Source organism: Tyto alba, unplaced genomic scaffold, assembly GCF_018691265.1.
Source record: "Tyto alba isolate M040663 unplaced genomic scaffold, T.alba_DEE_v4.0 Super-Scaffold_16, whole genome shotgun sequence".
Lineage (NCBI taxonomy): Eukaryota > Metazoa > Chordata > Aves > Strigiformes > Tytonidae > Tyto > Tyto alba.
Window position 1 is genome coordinate 13495069 of NW_024881278.1, and position 21252 is coordinate 13516320.

Below are 21252 nucleotides of genomic sequence, written 5' to 3' on the forward strand. Positions count from 1 at the left end.
AAAGAAGCTACAAGACTGAGCATCAGCCCCCACTCAAAGCCCAGTAACAACAACAGAGCTTGGACCCATATGTATCATCTTCCATTTCTAGATCAAGCTTCAGACATTGTATCAGTGAAGTGACCAGTATTGCCTCTGTGCAAGTCCCACACTTCCAGGTTCAGTCCCTGAGCTGTCATCCTCAGCAGAGGTAGCAATTTAATAAGAGCTAGATCTGGCATCCTGCATGTATCCACACAACCCCACACAGTCTTTTAAAATTCAATTAGCAATGAACAGGAAGGGATTTAAAAACTGGGTCTAAAATAGCCAGACGCTTCAGTTTCAGAGAACTATCAGTATGGGACCACACTGGGGCAAAGATTAAGTAGCCCATTTCACAGCAAAATAATTGTCAGATATGTTTGCCCAGCTAAAGAGGGAAACAGAGATGGCTAAGCGCAGCCTGTGATGTTTTCCACTCCTCCTGGGCTCTACCTACAATTCTCAAGATGTCTCCCAGACCTGATATTTTTCCAGCCTTTATGAGGAAGAGATTGAGACTTGCCAAGATGTGCCATGGGCTTACCTGTCTCCTGTAAAGCTATATGCAGTTCTACAAAGTCAAGCTTTCCTGATTTGCTAGTGTCTCTTTTCTGGAAAACTTCCTGGGGGAGAAGGAATAGAAGTTTTTAAACAAAACAAACCCCTCAAAAATCAAAAGATGACACCAAAGGGAACATGAACAGGGAGCTATTGCAAGGAAGCACAGAAATTATTTTTATACCAAATAGAAAAGCAGCCTTTTCCACAGGACTCTGAATTCCTGGATACTCAGTGTGTCAGAGGCATTCAGCTTCATGGGAGAACTAAGGTCAGAACATCTCAGTTACATGACAGAGAGTACCCATTACATAAAAAACCCCAAACAACTCAAAACCTCATAGCCACTCTAACATTCACACAAGTATAACATGAGTATAATGATTTCTTAGCCCACAAGCCTATCTATAGGCTTGATTCTCCTCCCACTAAAGTCAATGGAAACCTGGCTGCTGTTTTCAGAGGCAGCAGGAATCAGCCCTTCCCCAAACCGGTTCCATTCTGTCACAGCTGAACTGTTATTATGGAGGGTGAGAAGTTCAATAAGCAGGGCCATGTCCTGGTGGTAAAGAAATCACAGTAACACTCCTTCTTCCCTAAGAAATAATGCTTCAGTGAAGTATTATATGAGTCAGAAGTATCACTCATGCCAAGGATACATCCAGGAGCGCCAAGATACACTGGCAGGCATCCAGACTGAAACTCAGGCGAAAACTCTGGAAATCTGGAGAGAAAAAAAAAAAAAAAAAAAAGATTGTTTTGAGGTGTCATTGAACATGTCTCAGAAAAATGGACTCTCACAAAATTCCTCCCTCATTCGAGAAGGCTCAGGCCCCAAAGCCTTTATGAAACTTTACACCCACTTGAGAAGACGTATCATTTATGATGATAAAAATATGAGGCAACAGGATGGATTCTACTAGTCTCAGAAAATCCAATATGAGTTCCCTGCAGGCATGTAATACGAAATGAAATATGGTGCACTATCTCCAGCTATTAGAGAAAATGAAAGGAAAAGGACATCCAAAGCTGTAATCCCAAACAAAATTTACTGCATGACCTTGAGCAAAGTCACTTGACCTGAAGAGCTTTGGGGAGCAGCACTGCAGATTAATTAAAACTCTTGTGCTAAGCATCTCTCTTTCACAGACACTGCCAGCTCTGTTAATATAATTAAAAGTACAGGCATCACTGGAAACATGATGCTGCATCAAATCTTAGCATATCTGGTTCATACATAAGTTACATGAAGAGTAACAGTCTCTAATCTCACTGCACATCGTGGTTATAGATTGACTGCAGACTTCCATTGAGCAAGGAACAGAACCATATCTCACCGATCCCTGCTCTGTAGAAAGTGAAGATGTTTTAATCTTGTAATAGCCTTGTTTAGTAAATATGAATCAAGTACTGTAAAGTTTTAAAATGAATGTCTGAAAATTGATCGCTTATGAAAAATAAAGACTCTCTGTTCAACATAGTCTTTCCACAGATAAGACAGTGGCTAGTGAGTCACTTTGAAAAGATGGAGGAGCTATCCTTGTCCACCTTTGTAGAAAGGGGAGCAATGTCAAATTCAGCTTAAATGGAAAAGGTACCACACTGGTCTTTTGTTCGTGTTTTTTGTTGCCTGTAATGGCTGGACAGTGTATTTGGTGTGTTGCACATCAGTTATTACCAGTGAAGAAACTGGGAAGGAAAACTGGATTCATCATTATATCTGCAACTTCATGGCTGTTGTTCAGAGAAAACAGCCACTGCAATACCTCACTGCTGTCCAGGTAGCATTATTTATAACTAGTGACCAAACCATGAGCTGGTGGTGTGGTCTGGGCTGCCACTGGCAAAGTTGGATGTCACAATCCTCACAAGAGAGACAACCTCAGGCCTCATCTGATTCTCACAAACATAAGTTACACATGCCACCTGCACCTCCATCCTGTCTCCCAAACACAAACAGAGCAAGGATCAGCCCTATGAATGCATAGCAGGGAAGGGTAAATAGGAATAGTAGGCATGAACCAGGCACATCGAGGTAAAGACAAGAGCACCTTACACTGCATAACCGCCTACAGACCAGGCTAACTTTCTACACCTTCTAGCAGTGACGCTGTCAAGACCGTGGCAGTGGCACCTCATGAAATGAAATACAGTTTCAGAATCAAGGCTGAGGTCAAGCTGGGTTTGGAGGTCAGATTTAGAGTCTGCATCCACACACAGTATCTATGCTTACTCTTCCCCCTCATTCTTTCAGTTGTTGAAATTCAAATTAGATTAGTTTCGCTTATAAAATTTCTACCATGTTGATTCAAACCCCAGCAAATCCTTTCTCTCTGGAAATCTAACATGGCATTAGAAAAGTCAATTCAGTCAGATTCAAGCCAGTTTCTCTTCCCAGAATTCAAGAAATAGATACAGCAGCTGAGGCTTTTCTCTGAGTGTTTATTTTACAGAGACATTATTTCTCAACACTTCTCCAAGATATATTATTCAGGATCCTCTGGAGCTGAACAGCATTTATTTCAGGATTCTGTGATATGGAAGAGAATTTTTTTTTTTTTTTTTAAGTATTAAATCACTTCTCTTCCTCTTTTGTTTTCCCTGCATGTCCCATCTTCGTTCTCTGCTTTTCTGGCCCCACTTCAGACATGTGAAAATCAATAGAAACGACTCCCTTCGAATATGACAAGATTCTCAGCCTGCAAGAGCTGCAGTCTGCTCTGGGCTAAGTTCTCAGGGCTCCACACAGACCAATGCAGTAGTGCATATTTACACTGAGTGAGGATCCAGACCGTTAACCTTTCAGCTCTGGTACCATTTGTCCAATCAAGCACACTGTCAAGAGACCTGTTTCAAATATATCCCTTTTATCATTTACAAACAAAAAAACTTTGCAATACTTCCTCCCCAAAATTTTCAAAGTAGAGATTTGCCCTCCTCTTTGTTATACTAAAATTTATAGGTTTTTTTAGAAACTGTGACATTTGTTTTTTTGGAAGATTTTTTCAAATGTCATTTTTCAAAAATAAAAGCCTGTTTTCACCTCACTGAGCCATGTCAGGGTAACGCATTAAGATATGGCAGTACTGCTTGCCTCTGTGCATACTTGGACCTCCTGACAGCAAAGGACCAGCACCTCATAATATGTGGCAATTTCTAGTACATCTGAAAGCCACACCGTTCTCAAAATCTTACACAAGTGGCAAAAAATAAAAACATTGCTTGTTTTTAGTAACAGCTTCCATCAAAATATTGCTATTAAAAGTGCAAATGTGTTTTTGTGAAATTGTGTTTGCTAAATACAGGGTATGCTGCCACCTTTTCTGAAAGGTGAAATATTTGCATCCTTCACCTCAGTCAGTGGGATCCCTGAAGGTCAACTCTGTCCCAAATCAGGCTAGAGAGATCATTAAAAAGAATCTTTCACAATAAGGATCGTATTTCACTAGAAAAATTAGTGAAAAAAAATGAGGCGATGAGACACCTTATACCTACTTAACCTCTCAAAGCAAGTTAGCTGACATCAAATTGTGATGAAGTACAAGACAAGTGTCAGTATTTCAGGGTGTGTTCTCTAACAGGCAACTTTTCTCAATGAGTGTAAGAACACTCTGAAGGGTAGGATGGATCCACACAGCCCACTACTTTGTCCCCAATACAGCCAATAGGAATTAACGCCTAGGGAGAGCACATGAGCCTGGTCAGCTTCTTCAGTCCATTCTCCTGGTTTCCCTGGCACCCACAGCTGTCAGAAAAGGGATTTTAGAGGGTACATCCCTGCCTTGTCCTCTAGTATCTGTTTATAGACCTGCTGCCCACCAGTTTGCCAATACCTTTTGAGCCTGTTGATACTGTCACATCCACAGTGTCCTGTGAAATTACATTCCATGCATTCACACCTTACTGTGTAGAGAAGTATGCCTGTCTCAGTGCTAACATAGTGCTAAGCTTCATGGTCAAATCTGCTGCATGGAATCACCACTGTACACACAACCCAGCCTCCTGTGACCCCTCTCTGTTCCCCACACTTCCACCTTCAGAACTCCCTTGAACATCCACATGCTTCCACTGTCACAGAGCTACATAATAGCTCTGGAGGAGTTTACTCTGGCAGTTCATGCACACACTTACCTGTTCAAAATGCCTTGTGAAGAAATCCTCCCAAATCTTGCCTTCATGCCTATCAACAAGTTCCTTTCAGATATTACAAAAAAAAAAAAAAAAAAAAAAAAAAATCATTAACTCGAGGAAGAAAGATATCAGCATCCAAGATGATGCTTTCCCAGAACTGAACTCTCATCCCCTGCCCTTTCACGTTCCCCCCACTTCTGCAGTCAATGTTATATTACTAACACAGCCCACTGCTAAGATAGCTCCCCACCTCATAGAAGTGCTTTTTCTTAGAAAGAAATAGTCAGATAACACTCAGTGGGGAGAAACATTTCCCCCTCACCAAGCTGTGCAGCAACCAAGGATGGAGCTCACTCCATGACAAGAAGAGAGGGAAGGGTCTCTGTCCTCCTTTATAAAGGAGAATAGAGGAGTTGAAAGAAGGAATGGCCCTGTTTATGCCAGGAGAACAGACTATGCTATAAACTCCCTGGCACAAGTTGCAGACATGCACACACTGCCATTGAGCTCAGTTATTTTGAAAATAACCTATAGACCACTGCATGGGAACAGTACTGCTCAGGTCCCATGAGGTCTCCAAAACTTTCAAGGCATGAAAGGAGCAGGGAGAAGTGCAAGAATGGACCATCAGTCTCCAAAAAGCCATGAATAGGAAAGACTGCAGAGTAAGTGAGATGGTGTCACTAAAAGAAGTTCACAAAAAGGCAACTAACAAAGGTGTCTAAAAATTTCCCCATCTCCCACATTTGACTGCATCTGTGCCCATGGTCCAAGGGCCTGTAAACCCAAGCTGCCCTTTCCAAAGGGCTGCAACACAAGCACTCATGTTCTCACTCAGCCTCGCCATAGGGCAGAGCAACAGGAAAAACCCGACATTCAGGGCTGAAGACTGAACCACAGACCTCCCACTTCCCTCATACTCACTCACCTTAGAGAGGGTGAAACTGGTGTTCCCGCCCATTTCCCTGAGGATGTAAAAAAAGCAGACACATTAAGGAGATATCCCAGAGTTGTGTGTTTGTCTCACTGCAGGTGGCATGCCCCCCAACCCACTGTTGAAGCATATGTTTTTTTCCCTAGTGTTCCAGCTGCAGTAAGGGAAACCCTTGTGTCCATATGGCTCCCCAGGGGCTACTGGCATTCAAAGTCTCCAAAGAACCACTTCTGCACAAGCAACCATCTTAGCATCACCAGCAGAATCTCTTGGTAAACTGACAGTGCGTTAAAAACTGTTGTCCTCCTCCAGAGTCTCAAACATGAGCAGGCTGAAAGAATCCCTTGTGGGGGCCTAGCTCAACAATTCTTGAAAGGATAAGACCAAAAGCAGTGCTTCAGCCACTGAGAACTCTAAAGTGGGAGAAACCCACAGCCAGCCTCTCCAAAAGAGATTGTGCTACTTTTTTCAGAGTAAAGCAGCATCTCACCAAACATGCTTCCTGAAGAAGACCCACAGGATAAATTCAGACTCCTGCTGAGGCTCCAGAGTGAATGGGACAATCACATAGACACCAGGCTCCAGGTGAAAGTCATGAGTCGCTCATCAAGGAAGACCTGGTGCTTGTTCACAGGCTGATGTCTGGTGAAGAAAGCTGGGGGCAGCTTTCTGTTGCTTTCCAGGTACTGTTAAGGGAAGAAACAGAACAGAAATGTGTTCTGCACCAGCTGAACAAATGGACAAAAGGCAGAATTCAAAGGCGTGACATTGACAGCCTGCCTTCACACCTCAGATATTTGTACAGCACAAGCAGATAACAAGGCCCAAAGGACTCAGTCTCCTCCCAGGACATGATGGTTCTCACTGTGCACTGCCCCTGCCCATTACTAATATGACAAAGAACAGGGCTTCCTGCAACCTTATCAACAATATAATAGTATTCGCAAGGAATAGCAGTAAGGACTGGGGATGAGAAGCGGCTCCTGTAAAAGTCATTACAATACTGGCAGAGATGACTGCAGGCAGGAACTGCTCTAGAAACTGCTCTTCACTAGCCAGAACACCCCTCCTATCCCACATGTACCATGCACTTTGTCCCCAGCTTGTCCTTTGCACTAAGGATCTGGTAGCAGAGGATTTTTCAGAGCATCTGTGATCTGAGCATACTGCAGGAGCAACTTAATCCCTAGCCATGACTCCACACATGTGTCCTTGATCTGTCTGGCACTCTTGGCTCTTACAGATGTTTCGCTCTGCAGGTACTTTTTGCAATAAGAAGATGGATAAAGTGTTGATCCAGGCAACCCTGAAATAATTTTTAATGCCACTGAGTGCCCAGTACACAAGCCAAATAAATAATCCTGCTAGCTAAAACCACTGCCTTCCGATCTTGGCTGTTCCTCAAAACATTTAGCCGTTTTACTTTGCAGCCTCATAGTGGAGATGCTATTCTTCTTCCTTTGCCAGTATTTTTCTTCCTAATAGAGCAATCTTTCTTCTGAAGGGTCCAGGGTTACTCCTCCTCATGCCCCTTATGTTAAATTCAAAGTTTTTATATTCCAGTCAATACTTTGTTGACCGTAGTTCCACTACCTTAGATGCTCTCAGCCTGCCATCTCTCTGTATTGATCTTGGCAACCACTACAAAGCTGAAATTAAAGTCCTGTCTGCCACCATTCCCCCTCAGGTGTGGCACAGGAGTGTGCTAGGGCTACACTCAGACCCCCTCTGCTAGGAAGTTTAACTCACTTGTAACCCTGATAATGCCCAGAATCTAAGTCAGGAAGGACTGGCATTTTACTTCATAGTTACGACGCTGGAAATACAATAACTGGGAACACAATTGTGCTGCCCTGACCATACACTCAAATTGGTTCTTTGCTAGCCCAAATTCTAAGGCACTCTCATTTAAGAGGTGTTCTGAGTAGTAACAGAGTGGAAGATATGCTCTTCCAAGATAAAAGGAGCTAAACCTTTCCCTGTTTTAAGTAGCCCTCTAAGGTCAGGGACAAAATTGGGACTTATATCAGGGTTTAACTTCCAGGGCCCTTCCTCAGGTCCCAAAGATTCACAGATAAGATGGCCTGAGGAAACTGAAAACACCTGTAGCATCAGCTCCAGAGCAACCCCAGCCAGGAAGGAGCCTGAGCTCCCTGGGAGACTCCTGACTCACATGGGACACAGGCTCTGTTCCCACTTCATCCCAAGACTGGGAGGCAGCAGAAAGGTATCTCTGGCTCGCATGAGAGCTGCAGTGAGCCCAGCTTAGACACAGCCAAGAACTGGGGCACCATCCCATAACTGCAGCAGGAACAAAGTGCTGATCAGGCAAACACTGATGCCACTTCAAATACCTTTGAAGACCAAGTCAGAAGCTGAACAACTAATGTCCCCTTTTAAGAACACTGAGCCCTCCTGCTATAGCTGCTTTTTGGAAGAGTCAGTGGATAGCTCTACATTAATACTGACTTACCATGGTGCCTCACTGAAGTCAACTACACTGTTACTACCTGTCAGACAAGGAACAAAGGCAAACACAGAGTTGTCATAACAGCTGCACCAATCCAGATCCCCCAACAAACAAGCAACAGCAGTGACAAGGGACTCACCTGTAGGAAGAAAGGAGAGTATCTGTCAGACAGGGACCTCTGGGTCTCACACAAGATAGCCATTTAATTGCTGGGAAGCAGCTACATATATCCAGCTAGGGTCTTTGCCTTCAGAAACTTCAGCCCCTCTGCCTGAAAACTATTCCCCACAGCCATCTCTCCATAACTGTGCAAGCTCACAGCAGCAACAAGAACTGTGGCTCTGTTCAAGGCAGCAGAGTGGCTCTGCAAGGCAAGGAGAAAGCACAGAATGCCCTGTGCACAACAAAGCTATTGGTGTGCAAAGCTCTACAATTTACAGGGGCTGGAAGTTTTCCTATTTGATGAAAGCAAGAAAGGCAAAGCAATTCTTCGCACATTGTAGAGTAAAAATCCAATGAAGAGGTGAGGAGCTCGGTTCTGGTGTTAGCTGCTGTGTTTCTGTACCAGGGATATGACCACGTTGCAGGAACCCAGGCTTTTCTTACTGTCTTCAACGGGTAGAACATTCAGCAAGTACTGAGGGTTCATCCAGAAGGTGACTAAGCAAAACAAGAAAAACGTTTCGATGCCATTTGCCATCACAAAATTGGTTGCCAGCTTCCCACACGATGCCTGGCATCAGACTGAATAGGCCATAAGTTGTCTGGATCTCCAGACCCCACAGCGATTTGATCTTAGGGTGCAGTTTACAAGTTTAGCAGTGCAACCACTATGTAATACAGGAGGAAGGCCCAGGAACAAGGAACTGTATTTCCTCTCACCTGCAACTAAGAGCTCATTTTGTTTATAAATGTATCACTATTGCTCCATCACCTCCCTTGTATGGGCTAGCTGACTTCAGATCCCACCTGCTCCATTTCCAGAAGGGCTGAGCCTCTGCATTTCCCATTCACTTTACTTAAAATACCATGTCCTGGAGGTGCTAAGGATTACAATTTTAACAGACAATTTTAATGCCCCAAAGCAGCTCAGTGTTGGCAATTGATCCTAGGATTCTGCAGCTCATTTCATGCCATAACCAGCCTACTGCCCTATGTTTGCAAGTGATGCAGCTTCTGTGATGATAGAAGCTATTCAAAGTCCTTCACCTGTTTATTTCTTATGTTTGTGAACAATGAGAAGGGACAGAGAGCTGCTGCATTGTGGTTGGCTGCCAATCAGGCCTAAACCACAACAGGCAGGTTACACATGAAGAAGATGTTTCTGTTGTCAGTTTTAACAGGTATAAGGTGCTGGTAACTGAGTCAACAGAGCAATGTTACCCCAGAGTCATCCAAAAAAGCACCCCTCACCATTACAGAATCCCAGACTTCCTCCTGCTGTACTTTCTTTAACCCATCTCCTACTCTTCAGGGAGTAGATCCACTTCTTCCCATCTTCCTGGCTCATAAGGTCTGGAGTTAGTTTACAGATCATCAGATCTACAAAATGAATCTTAAAATCTTGCAGACACATCCTGGGAAAAGAGTGCCAAGAGACATCTTATCAGCAGTTTAGTTTAGTCCATATGGCTTATAAAATGAAAAGGAAGGGAGCAGGGAACTTCGAAGCCGCACCATTCTGTGTTGCATATGGTAATGCTCATATTTTATTAGGCAGTAAAGAAGAGAGCGTCTGCTCCAACAGCAGCATCTAGCAGTAGCAAATGCACGAGTAAAATTTCATCAAAGGATAGCACAGAGATTCAACCGCAGTGAAATGACACGGGCAACAACATTGCCACCTCGTGGCAGAAGCTATGGAGAAACCACGAACGTAAGGCAAGCAAGAGATTCCCAAAGCAATGTTAAAAATAAAAGGCAGGACAAGAGCTCCTGAAAGCTGCCCATGTCTCCAGCAGCCCTGGGAGACCTGGCAGTGTCCTGCTTCTCCCTCACTCCTGCCACTGAAAAATAGTGCATCTCTTCCATGTCAGCACAGCTACTGCTTCTCACCGCCAAAGAGGAGGGGAACAAGAAAGCAAGCATGGGTTGTTATAAAGCAGATCACACATGTCTTGACCTAAGTGGCAATGTGCTGCTTCATCTCCAGACTCAACCCCAGAGCAACTGGCAGAGAGGGGAGAGGCAAGACTGTGCCATTACCAGAATTCTCCATCCTCCTTCTTTTTCCCCAGCAAAATCTTCTCCTTCGGGCTCAGCAGCTCCCATTTGTAAGAGCTGAGGACAAAACAATAAGATGACTAACCAAATGTGGCCTCAAATTCAAGGCAAAGTACATAGTTTTCCTCTGTAAAAAGAGGCCAAATCCCTGTCCCCCCATATCTCCACAATTATCCCCCACTAAACACAGGCCTCCTATGCCTTCAACCACAGGAGTTTCTCCACAAGCACTCTGGGTCCCATTAGACATAGATAAAAGGCTCCAGTTTTCTCCAGCAGAAGCCAGAAATACTCCATTTCCATCAGCCAGTCCATTCACTTGCACACAAAGCTTCCAAGTACTTAAAATAGAAAAATCTCGACCTGCTTTGTTGGTTAATTTTCTGTCAAAGGAGACATAATAGGAAGAGTGTTTGGCATAATGAATGAATGACTAGGACAGCACAAGAGGCAGCTGGGAGTCGTTTAAAAGGCAGGCCTACAGTATGCTGCTCATTATGCTCTTCAACAGGAACAGCTGGTACGTTGTCATTATGTGACAGACATGCATCAGAGAAGTTACTGCTCTGCAGACAAGGTGAAAGTCACTCACGTTCCCAACACCTCCCTGTGCTCTTTCCTCCTCCCTACCCCCGAGCTTCAGCAAACAGGGTCTGAACAGGGCATGAAGTGAAGCTGGGAAGGGAGGAACATGCTCCACTTTAAAGAAGAACAGGACACAAGTCTACAGTTGCCCGTGGTCTAGAATGGAAACCACTGTCTGTCATGGATCTCAATCAAAAAATTCAGACAGATGCAAATACAGGGCCCATCTGCTTTACTAGTTGCTTCCTCTGATCCCACACCCAACTGCATTTCCTCAAACAGCCAGGCTGGAGGACTCCTTTGCAGCCACCCAACTCCAACACTTTGCAGCCCGCAGAGGCCTTTGCACGGTTCCTCCTGTGATAGAGCTGTGTGCCCTGAAACACGCTGTTTGTTTGGAGCCTCCTGCACAGCTGTCACTTCACATGCCAGCCAGACTGCAGCAACGTGGTCAGCATCTGATGTTCATATTATGTTTCCTCTGGCATTCAGTGAATGGAAAAGCAGAACTGAGCCTGTTGAAGCTGGATGTGTGAAGTGAGCCCAACTATGTGAGCACTATCTGCTGGAGAAATACAAATATATTGAGTCATTGCTTTGACACCAGAGGGTCTGTGCAAGCAACTGTTACTTATCTTAATGCTGCTGTCAGCACTAATTCATGCCTGAAGATGGCAGCATCTCTCCTCTAAGAAACCTTCCGTCACAGAGCACCAGACCTTCCCTTTTTTAAACTCACCTGTCACTCCAGTCTCCTTTCCATTCTATTTTTTTCCCATGGATTTCCCAGTCTCACTAGGTTTTCTGATCCATATTGACAGGTCACCTGCAGAACACAGTAACACTGTGCTTACCAAGGTCTCAGCAGTTCTCATCCAATTTATATCACTGTAATATGACAGATATTAACAAAGATTTTGTTTGTTCTCACTGATGCCAGCAAGTATGACAGTAAAAATCTATGAACCTGCAAATCTGAATGCCAGCACGAATTGATTAAGATGCTTTATCTTATCTTCCATAACTGAAACCAGAAGCTTCACAGATTCCTAATTTGGAGACTTGACTGTAAATTTTTCTTCCTTTCCAACATCTGCTCATTTTATGCTTCTGTGGGGGCAAGACTATACTACTGTGAAAGCCAAGGCCTACCCAGTGCAGTGACATGGCACAATGCATCCCATGGGGTTGCAGCTCACAGGGTGACCTGAATTGGGATGCCATGGTGGGAGAAGAGGGACCCAGGCTGACTAGGGGCTTTGCTGGCAGCGTACAGAAGAACAGACAATTTCACATCAGCTCCACATGCTATGTCAGCCCCTTACTCCTGCCTGGCTCTTCAGCCCATCAGAGGAATCAGATTGACAGACATGTTGCAGATAAAAGTCCATACCTAAAACCTTCCTGCTGTGTATGGGAGACACAGACATGCATCATCCAGCTCATAGTATCCCTTGCAGATTTCTTAGTATCTCTTGCAAGAGGTATTGAACATGCTTTCCACTACATCTATATCCCATGTTCAAAGCCCCAAAGTCATTTGCCATCCTTGTCAACCTCTTTTTGAGGCTGGACAAGATAGTCATCCATCAATCCAGGAGGAGAAAGCTCAAGCTTTCTCCCACTCTTTGGGACCTATTATTTTCCTCTCCCTTAGCTCTAGACAAATATCTTTAGGGAACTCCCAGGGATACTTCTGCAGTTCAGTGGGATTCACTGCAGATCAGTGCGGTTTTCATGTTTTGGCCACTGTATTCAGTTATCTTTACTTCTCTATGGCCTTCAGAGGCCTCTGACTTCAGAGGAAGGCTTTGTACCCCAAGTAGGTTTCAGAACATCCTCCCAGCATCCCCAAAGGTGAGTCCTTTCATCCTTAACAGCTCAGATGCATTTGTAGGTGATGCTCTCAGCAGAGCCCTGTGAATCATTCCCACTCTTATACATATGCTGAGCTATAACAATTGTCCTATGCGTCAAGGTCATGACACTAAAATGGACACACTTGAAAGTGAATCTTTACAAAGCATGAAGTCTCTTTTAACCTTAGACTAAGAGAAGAGCATTGAGGGAAGAGATAACATAGTTGCCCTGATTAAGGGATGAACCTATAACTGCAAAAAAAATTGCTGACATTCAAACAAACCTGCACCCAGGACTGTAGGGCTAGTCTTACCTTTCTAATACCAGTTACTGTGTAGGCATGGCACACAACATAGCAACAAGCCCATTCTTCAGGGCCTCTGTTGCCTGTATACAAGGAAGAGAAACTGAAGAAAAATAAACCTTTTATTCTATCCCTACTTACGCAGTAGACTCATACCAATACCAGACCTGTACCTGGTAAGCAATGACTCTCAAAGCAAATGGAGAATGGTTTGAACTGAAAAAAAAAAAAAAAAAAAAAAAGAAATCTAAGCTCCCAACAGCCATATTTTGCAGTATGTTCAGAATTTGAAGGTTCCTTCCTAAATTGTGCATATTTGGCTAGATACCATCTCACTTTTTAAAAGTCTAGAAGGTCAGGCTTTGATTTTTAGAACAGTAGGGTTTCCCAACAGCTGAAGTGTTAACATAAGGCTTGGAAGCCAATATTCGAATTCATGTTCTGAACTACACACCTCTCTATCTTAGCTATAAGCTTATCCCATGACTCTCTGTGCCTCACTGCACCATCTGCAAAAACGGAAAATTTATTTAACAAAAATGGGAAAATGCAGTAAGTCCTTATTTAATAGAGGTTCTCTAATAGATAAACCAGTTCCTAAACATAACAACAGGGAGATAAGACCAGCAGGGAATCAATCCATGTGCAAACTTTAACATTAAGAATGTGATTTCTACAGAAAGCCACATGTGACAGCTTACTTTTTGAGTCACAATGACCAGCTGAGCAGAGGGAAACAGGTCTGGAAAGGCTTTTTAGCTGTGAAGACATCTGATGTCACTCCAACTCTCACCCCTAAATGTGTCTGACAGCCCATAAGAGATCTGCTGTAGGTTGCTCTTGTCAGTATATCCCAGAGATCAGAAGGAGCTGCTGCAAGCTTGATCCTTATATTAACACCACCTTAAAATCCACCAAGGCTTCTGAAACTTACTCAATCTGCAGATATTCATAGGAGCTGTAGAGTCTAGCAAAAAACACATCAATATATTCTTGGGGTTATCGTCACACATGATAGGTTGAGGAAGGCTGAAATTCACGTTTATTTTAGGGGACTCTTTCTCAGGAAGAGAGAAATCGAGCAAATTGCCTCCAAGATTGGCCATAGTCTGAAAGGAACTCTTCACTCACTATCATCTCCTACTGCACAGTAGTGAGAACATGCCCATCACTGATATACTCATAACTTCGCCTTAGAGAGTGTTGTCTGAATATATCACCAGACACTGATACAGTGCTTTGAGAGGCACGTTGTGCCTTGAGAATTCGGTCTCCAATCTGATTTTCTGCACCACTACAGAGCAACCCTCTCCACTCTTTCTGTTCTAATGATAACCCCAAATGGAAATAACAGAACTTTCTCTCCTTTGCTGTGATCTTTTTCTCACTGTTAACTAGGATTTTTCCTTGCTTTGCAGATATTATTTCAGCCCAAGATTAACAAACAACAGTTAGGCCTTGTTGCTTTCTTCTTAGTCCTGATAAGCCACTCTAGACAAAACACTCCAGAGAAAAGCCAATATTCTCACCATACTATGTGACTTGTTGAATGCCTCAGCTTTGGGGGACCCCAGAGCAGGAACTTCTACCAAAACCAAAGTACAATTCTCCATCGGCCCCCCAAAGTGAAACTCATTGGAGGTTTCTCAAATTGATAATACATCAAAGGAGGCATCAGAAATCATCCACCTTTGAAAATCCCTATCTGTGGCCTTCTGCTCCTCTGCAGTATTTACAAGGAAAGTATCATCCTAGCTGATACATGCCAAACAATGATAACACTCAGAGGACAACTGCCCAGGATAGGTCTGGTTTCACACTCCTAAACCCTTCGATTTAAACTCAAGGGCCTGGATTGACAACAGCTACTTCAGTGGCAGCTTCTACTGTGTAATGATAGAAAGATGAGAACCAGTTACTACACTCCAAATGTGGCAAGGCCTAGGAGATGCATTTATAAACAAGAACAAACTGCGTAGGCACCAACCAACATATTTTAGAGAGACTGTTTGCATAACTTGGAGTGAGTCACTTACTTAGCATACGCCTTCTCCAGAAGGGCTCCCCAGAACACGTTCTTATAGACTGAGGAAACAAAGATGAGCTCCCCCATCTTGTTCACCAGCAGATGGTCATCAACCACCACATTAACCCATTCACCAAAGTGCCAGAACTGTCAGGGGAAAGGAATGAGCTGATGCTTCCCTTAGAAGGAACCTCCCCTTAAAACAACAGGAAAAGCAAGATAACCTAGCTGTGGGCACAAGATGGACCATCCTGGGGAGAGAGCTGCTTTGGGTTAGTGGGATGTGCTGACTCAACCACAAAGCCAACTCCTCAGCCCCATCCTGCCAGAGGAGAAAACAAAGCGTGTATCAGGTGTAAAAGGATTAAACCCAGAGATTAGGCACAGCTGGGCTTCTGGGGAAGGAGTTCCTAACCGCAGGGTAGCAGAATTGCATCAAGAGCTGGGCAAAGGCGTATAATGTTGGAGCAGATGTGCTCAAGCCCTGCTGACTGTTGCCACTACAGAGGAAGACTTTTGTCTGGATTAATTTATGGGTAGGGCACAGCAGGAGAGGAAGGCCAAGCAGAGGTATATCCTCAGAGTGGCTTGTAATTCATCCCTTGCCTGTGCTGCTTTGTGGGAGGGGTGATGAGCTACTCTCCAGGTGGGGATACCCTCTGGCCACTTGCCCCTGGCCAAGAGGGACCACATACAAATTATCTAAGGGTGTGACACAAAACATGAGAGGATTTCTGAAGACATCCTGCACTCTGGGAGAGCAGGTATACCCAGAAGTGGAAAATGCCAGCATATTTCTTCTTGCAGCTCTGGTTTTGTGGCACAACTACAGCCAAGATGTCCTGGTGGAACATCAGGGCCGCCAGGAACCAGCAGTTCTCTGTGCCAAGACAAACGGACACATGCAGTTGGCTGAAAAGTGAGAGCTGTCAGCCAAATTCAGGAACATCACCAAGATCCTAGCAGAAGAGCTGTTGTGCTAATGTCTTTACAATTATACCAAATCATACACAGAAAATTAGATGATCCAGACATGTGTTTTATTTAACCAAACCATGATTGGCTTATAATTGTTCACTCATGACCTTTTCATTTGAGTACTGTTTGGTTAAATAAGAAATTTAGCAAGAAATAGCTCTCAATGGAAACATTCCAGTTTTTTACTAACATTGCATGGGGTTTTGTCCGTTCTCTGTAAAGGCACTCTATTGAAAAAAAACTTTTTCCCTTTTTCTTTGAAAACATTAACTTTTCAGAAGGGAAAAATAATTTCCAATGGATCTCACATGCAAAACTGTACTTATCAGACTTTGTGTTGAAGGGCTTAAAGCCCTTAAAAATTAATTTAGTCCTGCCCCTACCTGATTTGAGATGACAATACATCCTTTTACTTTAGGTAACACGGACATAAAAATGATTTTTCTAACTGCAAAGCTGGGAAAATAAATGCACTCACACTAAGCCTTAGGTACAAAGATGGTAAAAGTCTCAGGTTTTCCTGCTTCTGTGGTCTCCGTTCAATTGTCAAGCAGCAACATTACAGACCAGTAAGAGCACAGAATCACTTCCTATTGCAGTACTAGCATGCATAGAAGCAACCCAGAGTGGCAATTTCAACTTGTGGAGATACCTCTCACCCCTCAAATCCCACCTTGAATCTTATCAGGTTTTTACTGAGCCTGTCCCACCTTAATGATTGCTTCATCCACACCATGCCGAGTGAAGAGATAAGGATATGCACACCTTCTATCTCTATGCCAAGTTTTATACAGTCAAAATTCCATACAAAACATTATCTTGTATAAGAATACTTAGATATTTATACAAAGGAGCTTCCTTACCCACCAATCCTTGGCAGAGATCAAGTTGCTCTCTGTTTGCAGCATAAAATACTGGACTTCTGTGCAAAGCCTGGGAAGCACACAACCAAAAACAAAAGAAGGAGACAGTCAAGTCAGTAACATGAGCTGGTTTAGCTTCAAGTCAAGGACTTTCTGCCTGCAGAGCTGCAATCTTGTAAAATGGGAAATCCGGTGAGTTCTTAGTCTAGGATGTGAAAACCTCATGGATATGTGACACAAAACACTTCCTCTGCCTGTTGAAAGATTTCAAAATACTTTGGATCCCTTTGTCCCAACAGACATTGTTCTGGTTCAGGTATAACTTTAGTGTTATCGTGTGCTGATCTTATCTAACACAAGCCTGGGCACACACTTGTGTTTGGTCTACACTGAATCTGGTCTCTGACATAAGCCACTGGTGCTCAGATGAATCGCCGTGGGTCTCCATAAACACCTCTCTGAGAAGATAACCCTTCAGACCTGCCAGCCCTGCTCCTCTGCAATGGCAGACAGATTTCAGCCAAAAGAGGATACAATGGCAGAGCATAATTGTTTAAACTTTCAGCTACCCTGGCTGACATCTCCACGATTTGACTGACAACCAAGCTACAGACTAACTGATGGATGCTACACACGTTCCTGTTACTGTGACAAGAGTGGGTCTGTGAATAACTGTCCAGAGAGAAATTATGTTGTTATTTTTCTTCTCTCACAAATGCCTCTGGGGTCAAATTAATAAACTAAGTGTCAAACTTACGTTTCACTCTAATGACTGACAAATTGCTCAAGCTAATTTTCGCACTGTTGGCTTCCCCTTCAGGCTGTGGCAGAGAATCAGCAAACCCTCAGAAGGCAGTTACAGCAATTAGACACCAATCCCAATCCTTGGTGAATTTGGGTGTTCAGTTTGCAGGCCATCAGTCATAAATGCAGCAAGCTACAAGCCTGCAGGGTGACTGGTAGAATCTCAGCATTTCCTCTGCAGCACAGGGACTGAAGGATGCACAGCATCCATCCTCAGAGAGCCTTTGCTAGGCTAAGTCTGGCATTCACAGCAAATGGCAGCCTTCTTCACAGGGTAGTTTTAGAGCAGCAGAATGGTGGACTGAGAGACAGAGGAGATTTCAAGTGCCTTCCAAAATCTCTGGTGTGGAGGGACACCTGAAAAAGGGCTTTGTAGAGGCCAAGACTCATGTTGACCCTTCCCTCCCAAATACCTCTATGCTGATGTAGCTGCCTCAGCCGTGGTGCCCGGCACAACCCAGCTCAGGCCCTGAGGACTGCACTCTTCCTCCACCTGCAGATCCTGACTTAACATAAACCATCTGCGAGACTGAATTACACATGAAACTCTGAGAGCCAGAGCTGCTATTCCCAAGCTCCCTTGCTTGCTTTGAAAAGGTGCCTCTACTTTCCCAGTCTTTTTTGTGAGTTTTGCAGCAACTCAGCTCTTCTGAGAAATTAGTTAAATCTGACAAAATATGATAGCTAGAAAATAACTTAGGTAGGAGATGCTATCTGCTCTCGCCTGGCAGAATTCCCTTACAGATACGGTAACATAAGGAGTCAGTGCTACTGAAATTCTCAGATAATTCTGTACATTGCTTTCAGGAAGATCTGATTGTCAATACATTGCTCAGTGGCTTAGTAAGAACAGAACTTGCATTGCTAGTAACAGACCTTACCTAACTGTCAGCCCCCTGGCCTGGCCTCCTGGACTTGTTATCTATCCATTTGTTATGAGAACTTGCTCTGTGACGAGCCCTTGCAACCAGGTGTCTCTTGTTGTGATGTTCAGTTTAAGCATGGGATACCAGCAAAGGCCTTGGAAATATGGGCACAGATAGAAAACACAGACCACAGAACTAAAAAAATCTCACTGACTGATGGTCAGTTACTGGTCACGGTAGAAGCTCAACCTTGAGATCTGGGAAAAGACTGATCGAAGTACAATAAACAGTTAAGCAGGAAAAAAACAGCCCATCAGGAGGATAAGGCACCCGCTGCTGCCAGCAATAGCAGCCTCCAGCATCACAACGGTATGTGGTCCACGGGAGAAGGGTCAAAGGTTTAGAACTGTCTAGAAGCTCAGAAATTTAAAAGGTCAAGATCTTGAATTCTGGGGAGAGGGATAATCACCATGAGAACTGTCATCATGGAATCGTGGTGGGATCAACAGAGCTGTGAGCTCCAAGGGCACCAGCACCCCCACTCCCTTCGCTTGCTGTCCTTTCCTGCTCTGACTGTTACTGGATCTAAACTGAGCAAGGCTGGTTATGATTTTGGGCAACAAAAGCTTCAAAGGTAATTATGAAACTCCATGTACCCCAGCTTCCAAAATGACAGCTGACACAATAAGTATGATCTCTGGAGGTATTAAGACACACCTAAATTAAAGTCTAAGAGTAGTCTGCTCAATGCTAACACTATAGTCTGCTCAATGCTAACACTATTTGCTGGCTATCAGCTCTAATCATCCCCATACATGAGATTATTTACTGAAAATCACTTACATGTGGCCTTTTACACTGTAAATTTTGGGGTAGTTTCTTTAGCAGTGCTCCCCTTCCAATAGAGTTGATGAGAGCTGAGAAGCTGTCATCTGTGAACAGGCATTTGTTCTTCAAGCACGTCTCCAGCAAGGCCTGGTAGCTCTTCTGGATGGGTGGGGTGTGTTTTTGAAAGACACTCCTGCCTAAAAGCACAGGTGACTTCTTTTTTTCCAAGCAGGGCAGAAAAGGCATGGCAATGTTTCCACTGAGGATTCTGCAGGGATCTCACCCTGCACAGTCCTGCTGGAAACCCCTTGTTTCTTGGGATGAGGTGTGTCTTCTCCAGAATAATTCCTGATCATTAAAATAAGTGTAAAAAGACAATTTAATCATACCTTTTAAATTTTTCTCTTTAGCTAGAGAGGAGGGTGCATGGGGGTGGCACTCACAGGAGAAGTGGGGGACCCATCCGGTTCTAATCTAGCACCTAGTACTGTGTTTTCAAGGCTTTATATTTGCTGTAGACCTGAGTGAAGTCAAAATGAGTGACCCTATTGACTTCTAATGGGGCTTTGAAGCCACAGACACATCTATTCTCAGCCTCCCTATGGACTACTTAGGCTCACCAGGATATTTTTGTAACATGCTGCAACATGAATGAGTCTTTATTCAATCACATTCTGGCATGTGGACATTTCCCCTCCCTCACAAAAAAAAAAAAAAGAAAAATAGCAAGATAAACCAAAGGCTAATAGAAAAATGGAATACATTAAGTGTTACAAAGCCATTACTCGCAAATCCTCCATGGTTATTTTGCCCTTTTTGCCTCATTTTGGAGAACGATACAATCTCCCCCAAGAGATCACATTCCATCTTGCTGATTACCACAGATTCACACATAAAATTGCATGCTGAGGTGGTTTTTTTTTCTTGAAACGTTCAAGACAGATGTTTCTCATCCCCCCACTGAAAACAGAAAAGAGTGATTTCATAGCCCTTTTTTAATAATAGCAGCTATGCTAAACATTAGCAGCCATCACCTTTTACTACAAGTGGTGGGCTCCTGGGAGAAATCATGATTAAAACCTCAGCAGGCAAATCACACCCATCAGTGGTAACAAAGTGATCATAATCATAACCTTCTCATTACAGTGTTGACTGAAAAAATGAACTGGGATACAAAGTTCAATAAATGGTTCACATACCATAATGATACAGCATTTGGAAGGCCTCCCTGCAGAGGAGGCTCTCTGAGACTCAAAATCACTGCCCCAGGCACCCTAGAAAACTGGTTTCAGTTAGGAACCAGTTGCTTGTTATTCCCATCCAAGCTGAAGGTCACCGGCATTCCCTGTGAGAAACCATACAACTGCAGATTGCGCCGTCCTCCCACACAGAGCCCTCATTTGTTATAAAACTCTACAACTGATCCACAAGACTTGATCCTCAAGGGCAGCCAAGAGAAAATCTTCAAAAATATAACCCTGGCAACAAAAATTCAATTTCCTATTGTACAGTAGACATTTCAGACCTGAAAAGGGATTTAAGTACCTAACAACTTGCCTACTTTTTCTCCAGATGAAAAATACTGTCTCTCCCTCCAAACCTTGCCTTTTTACAGCCATTGACCTTCACAGCTACAACAACATGAGCAACAGACAGAGTGATAGATTTAAACAAAAAACAAGAGTAAGAAAACAGCCTGGAGACTGTGTACTTTCTACAGGCAGACAAAACATGTATGAAGAAGAATTTCTCATTTTGCTACCCCCCAGGAAAAGAAGTAGTGAACAATTGTCAGACT

General features: G+C 43.6%; 1 protein-coding gene across 1 annotated transcript; it reads right to left on the reverse strand.

Moving 5' to 3' along the window:
* Positions 1–760: 760 nt before the first annotated feature.
* LOC104357404 (calpain-14) lies at positions 761–19700 on the reverse strand. Its single transcript, XM_042789762.1, is given in 21 exon segments — positions 761–835; positions 1242–1306; positions 3055–3112; positions 4714–4776; positions 5642–5685; positions 6142–6249; positions 6252–6333; positions 7751–7762; positions 8614–8777; positions 9531–9694; positions 10323–10397; positions 11665–11699; positions 11701–11751; positions 13099–13131; positions 13134–13172; positions 13883–13995; positions 13998–14056; positions 15126–15262; positions 15886–15995; positions 16957–17026; positions 19470–19700. Coding segments are annotated over 21 exon segments (1788 nt in total).
* Positions 19701–21252: the final 1552 nt, after the last annotated feature.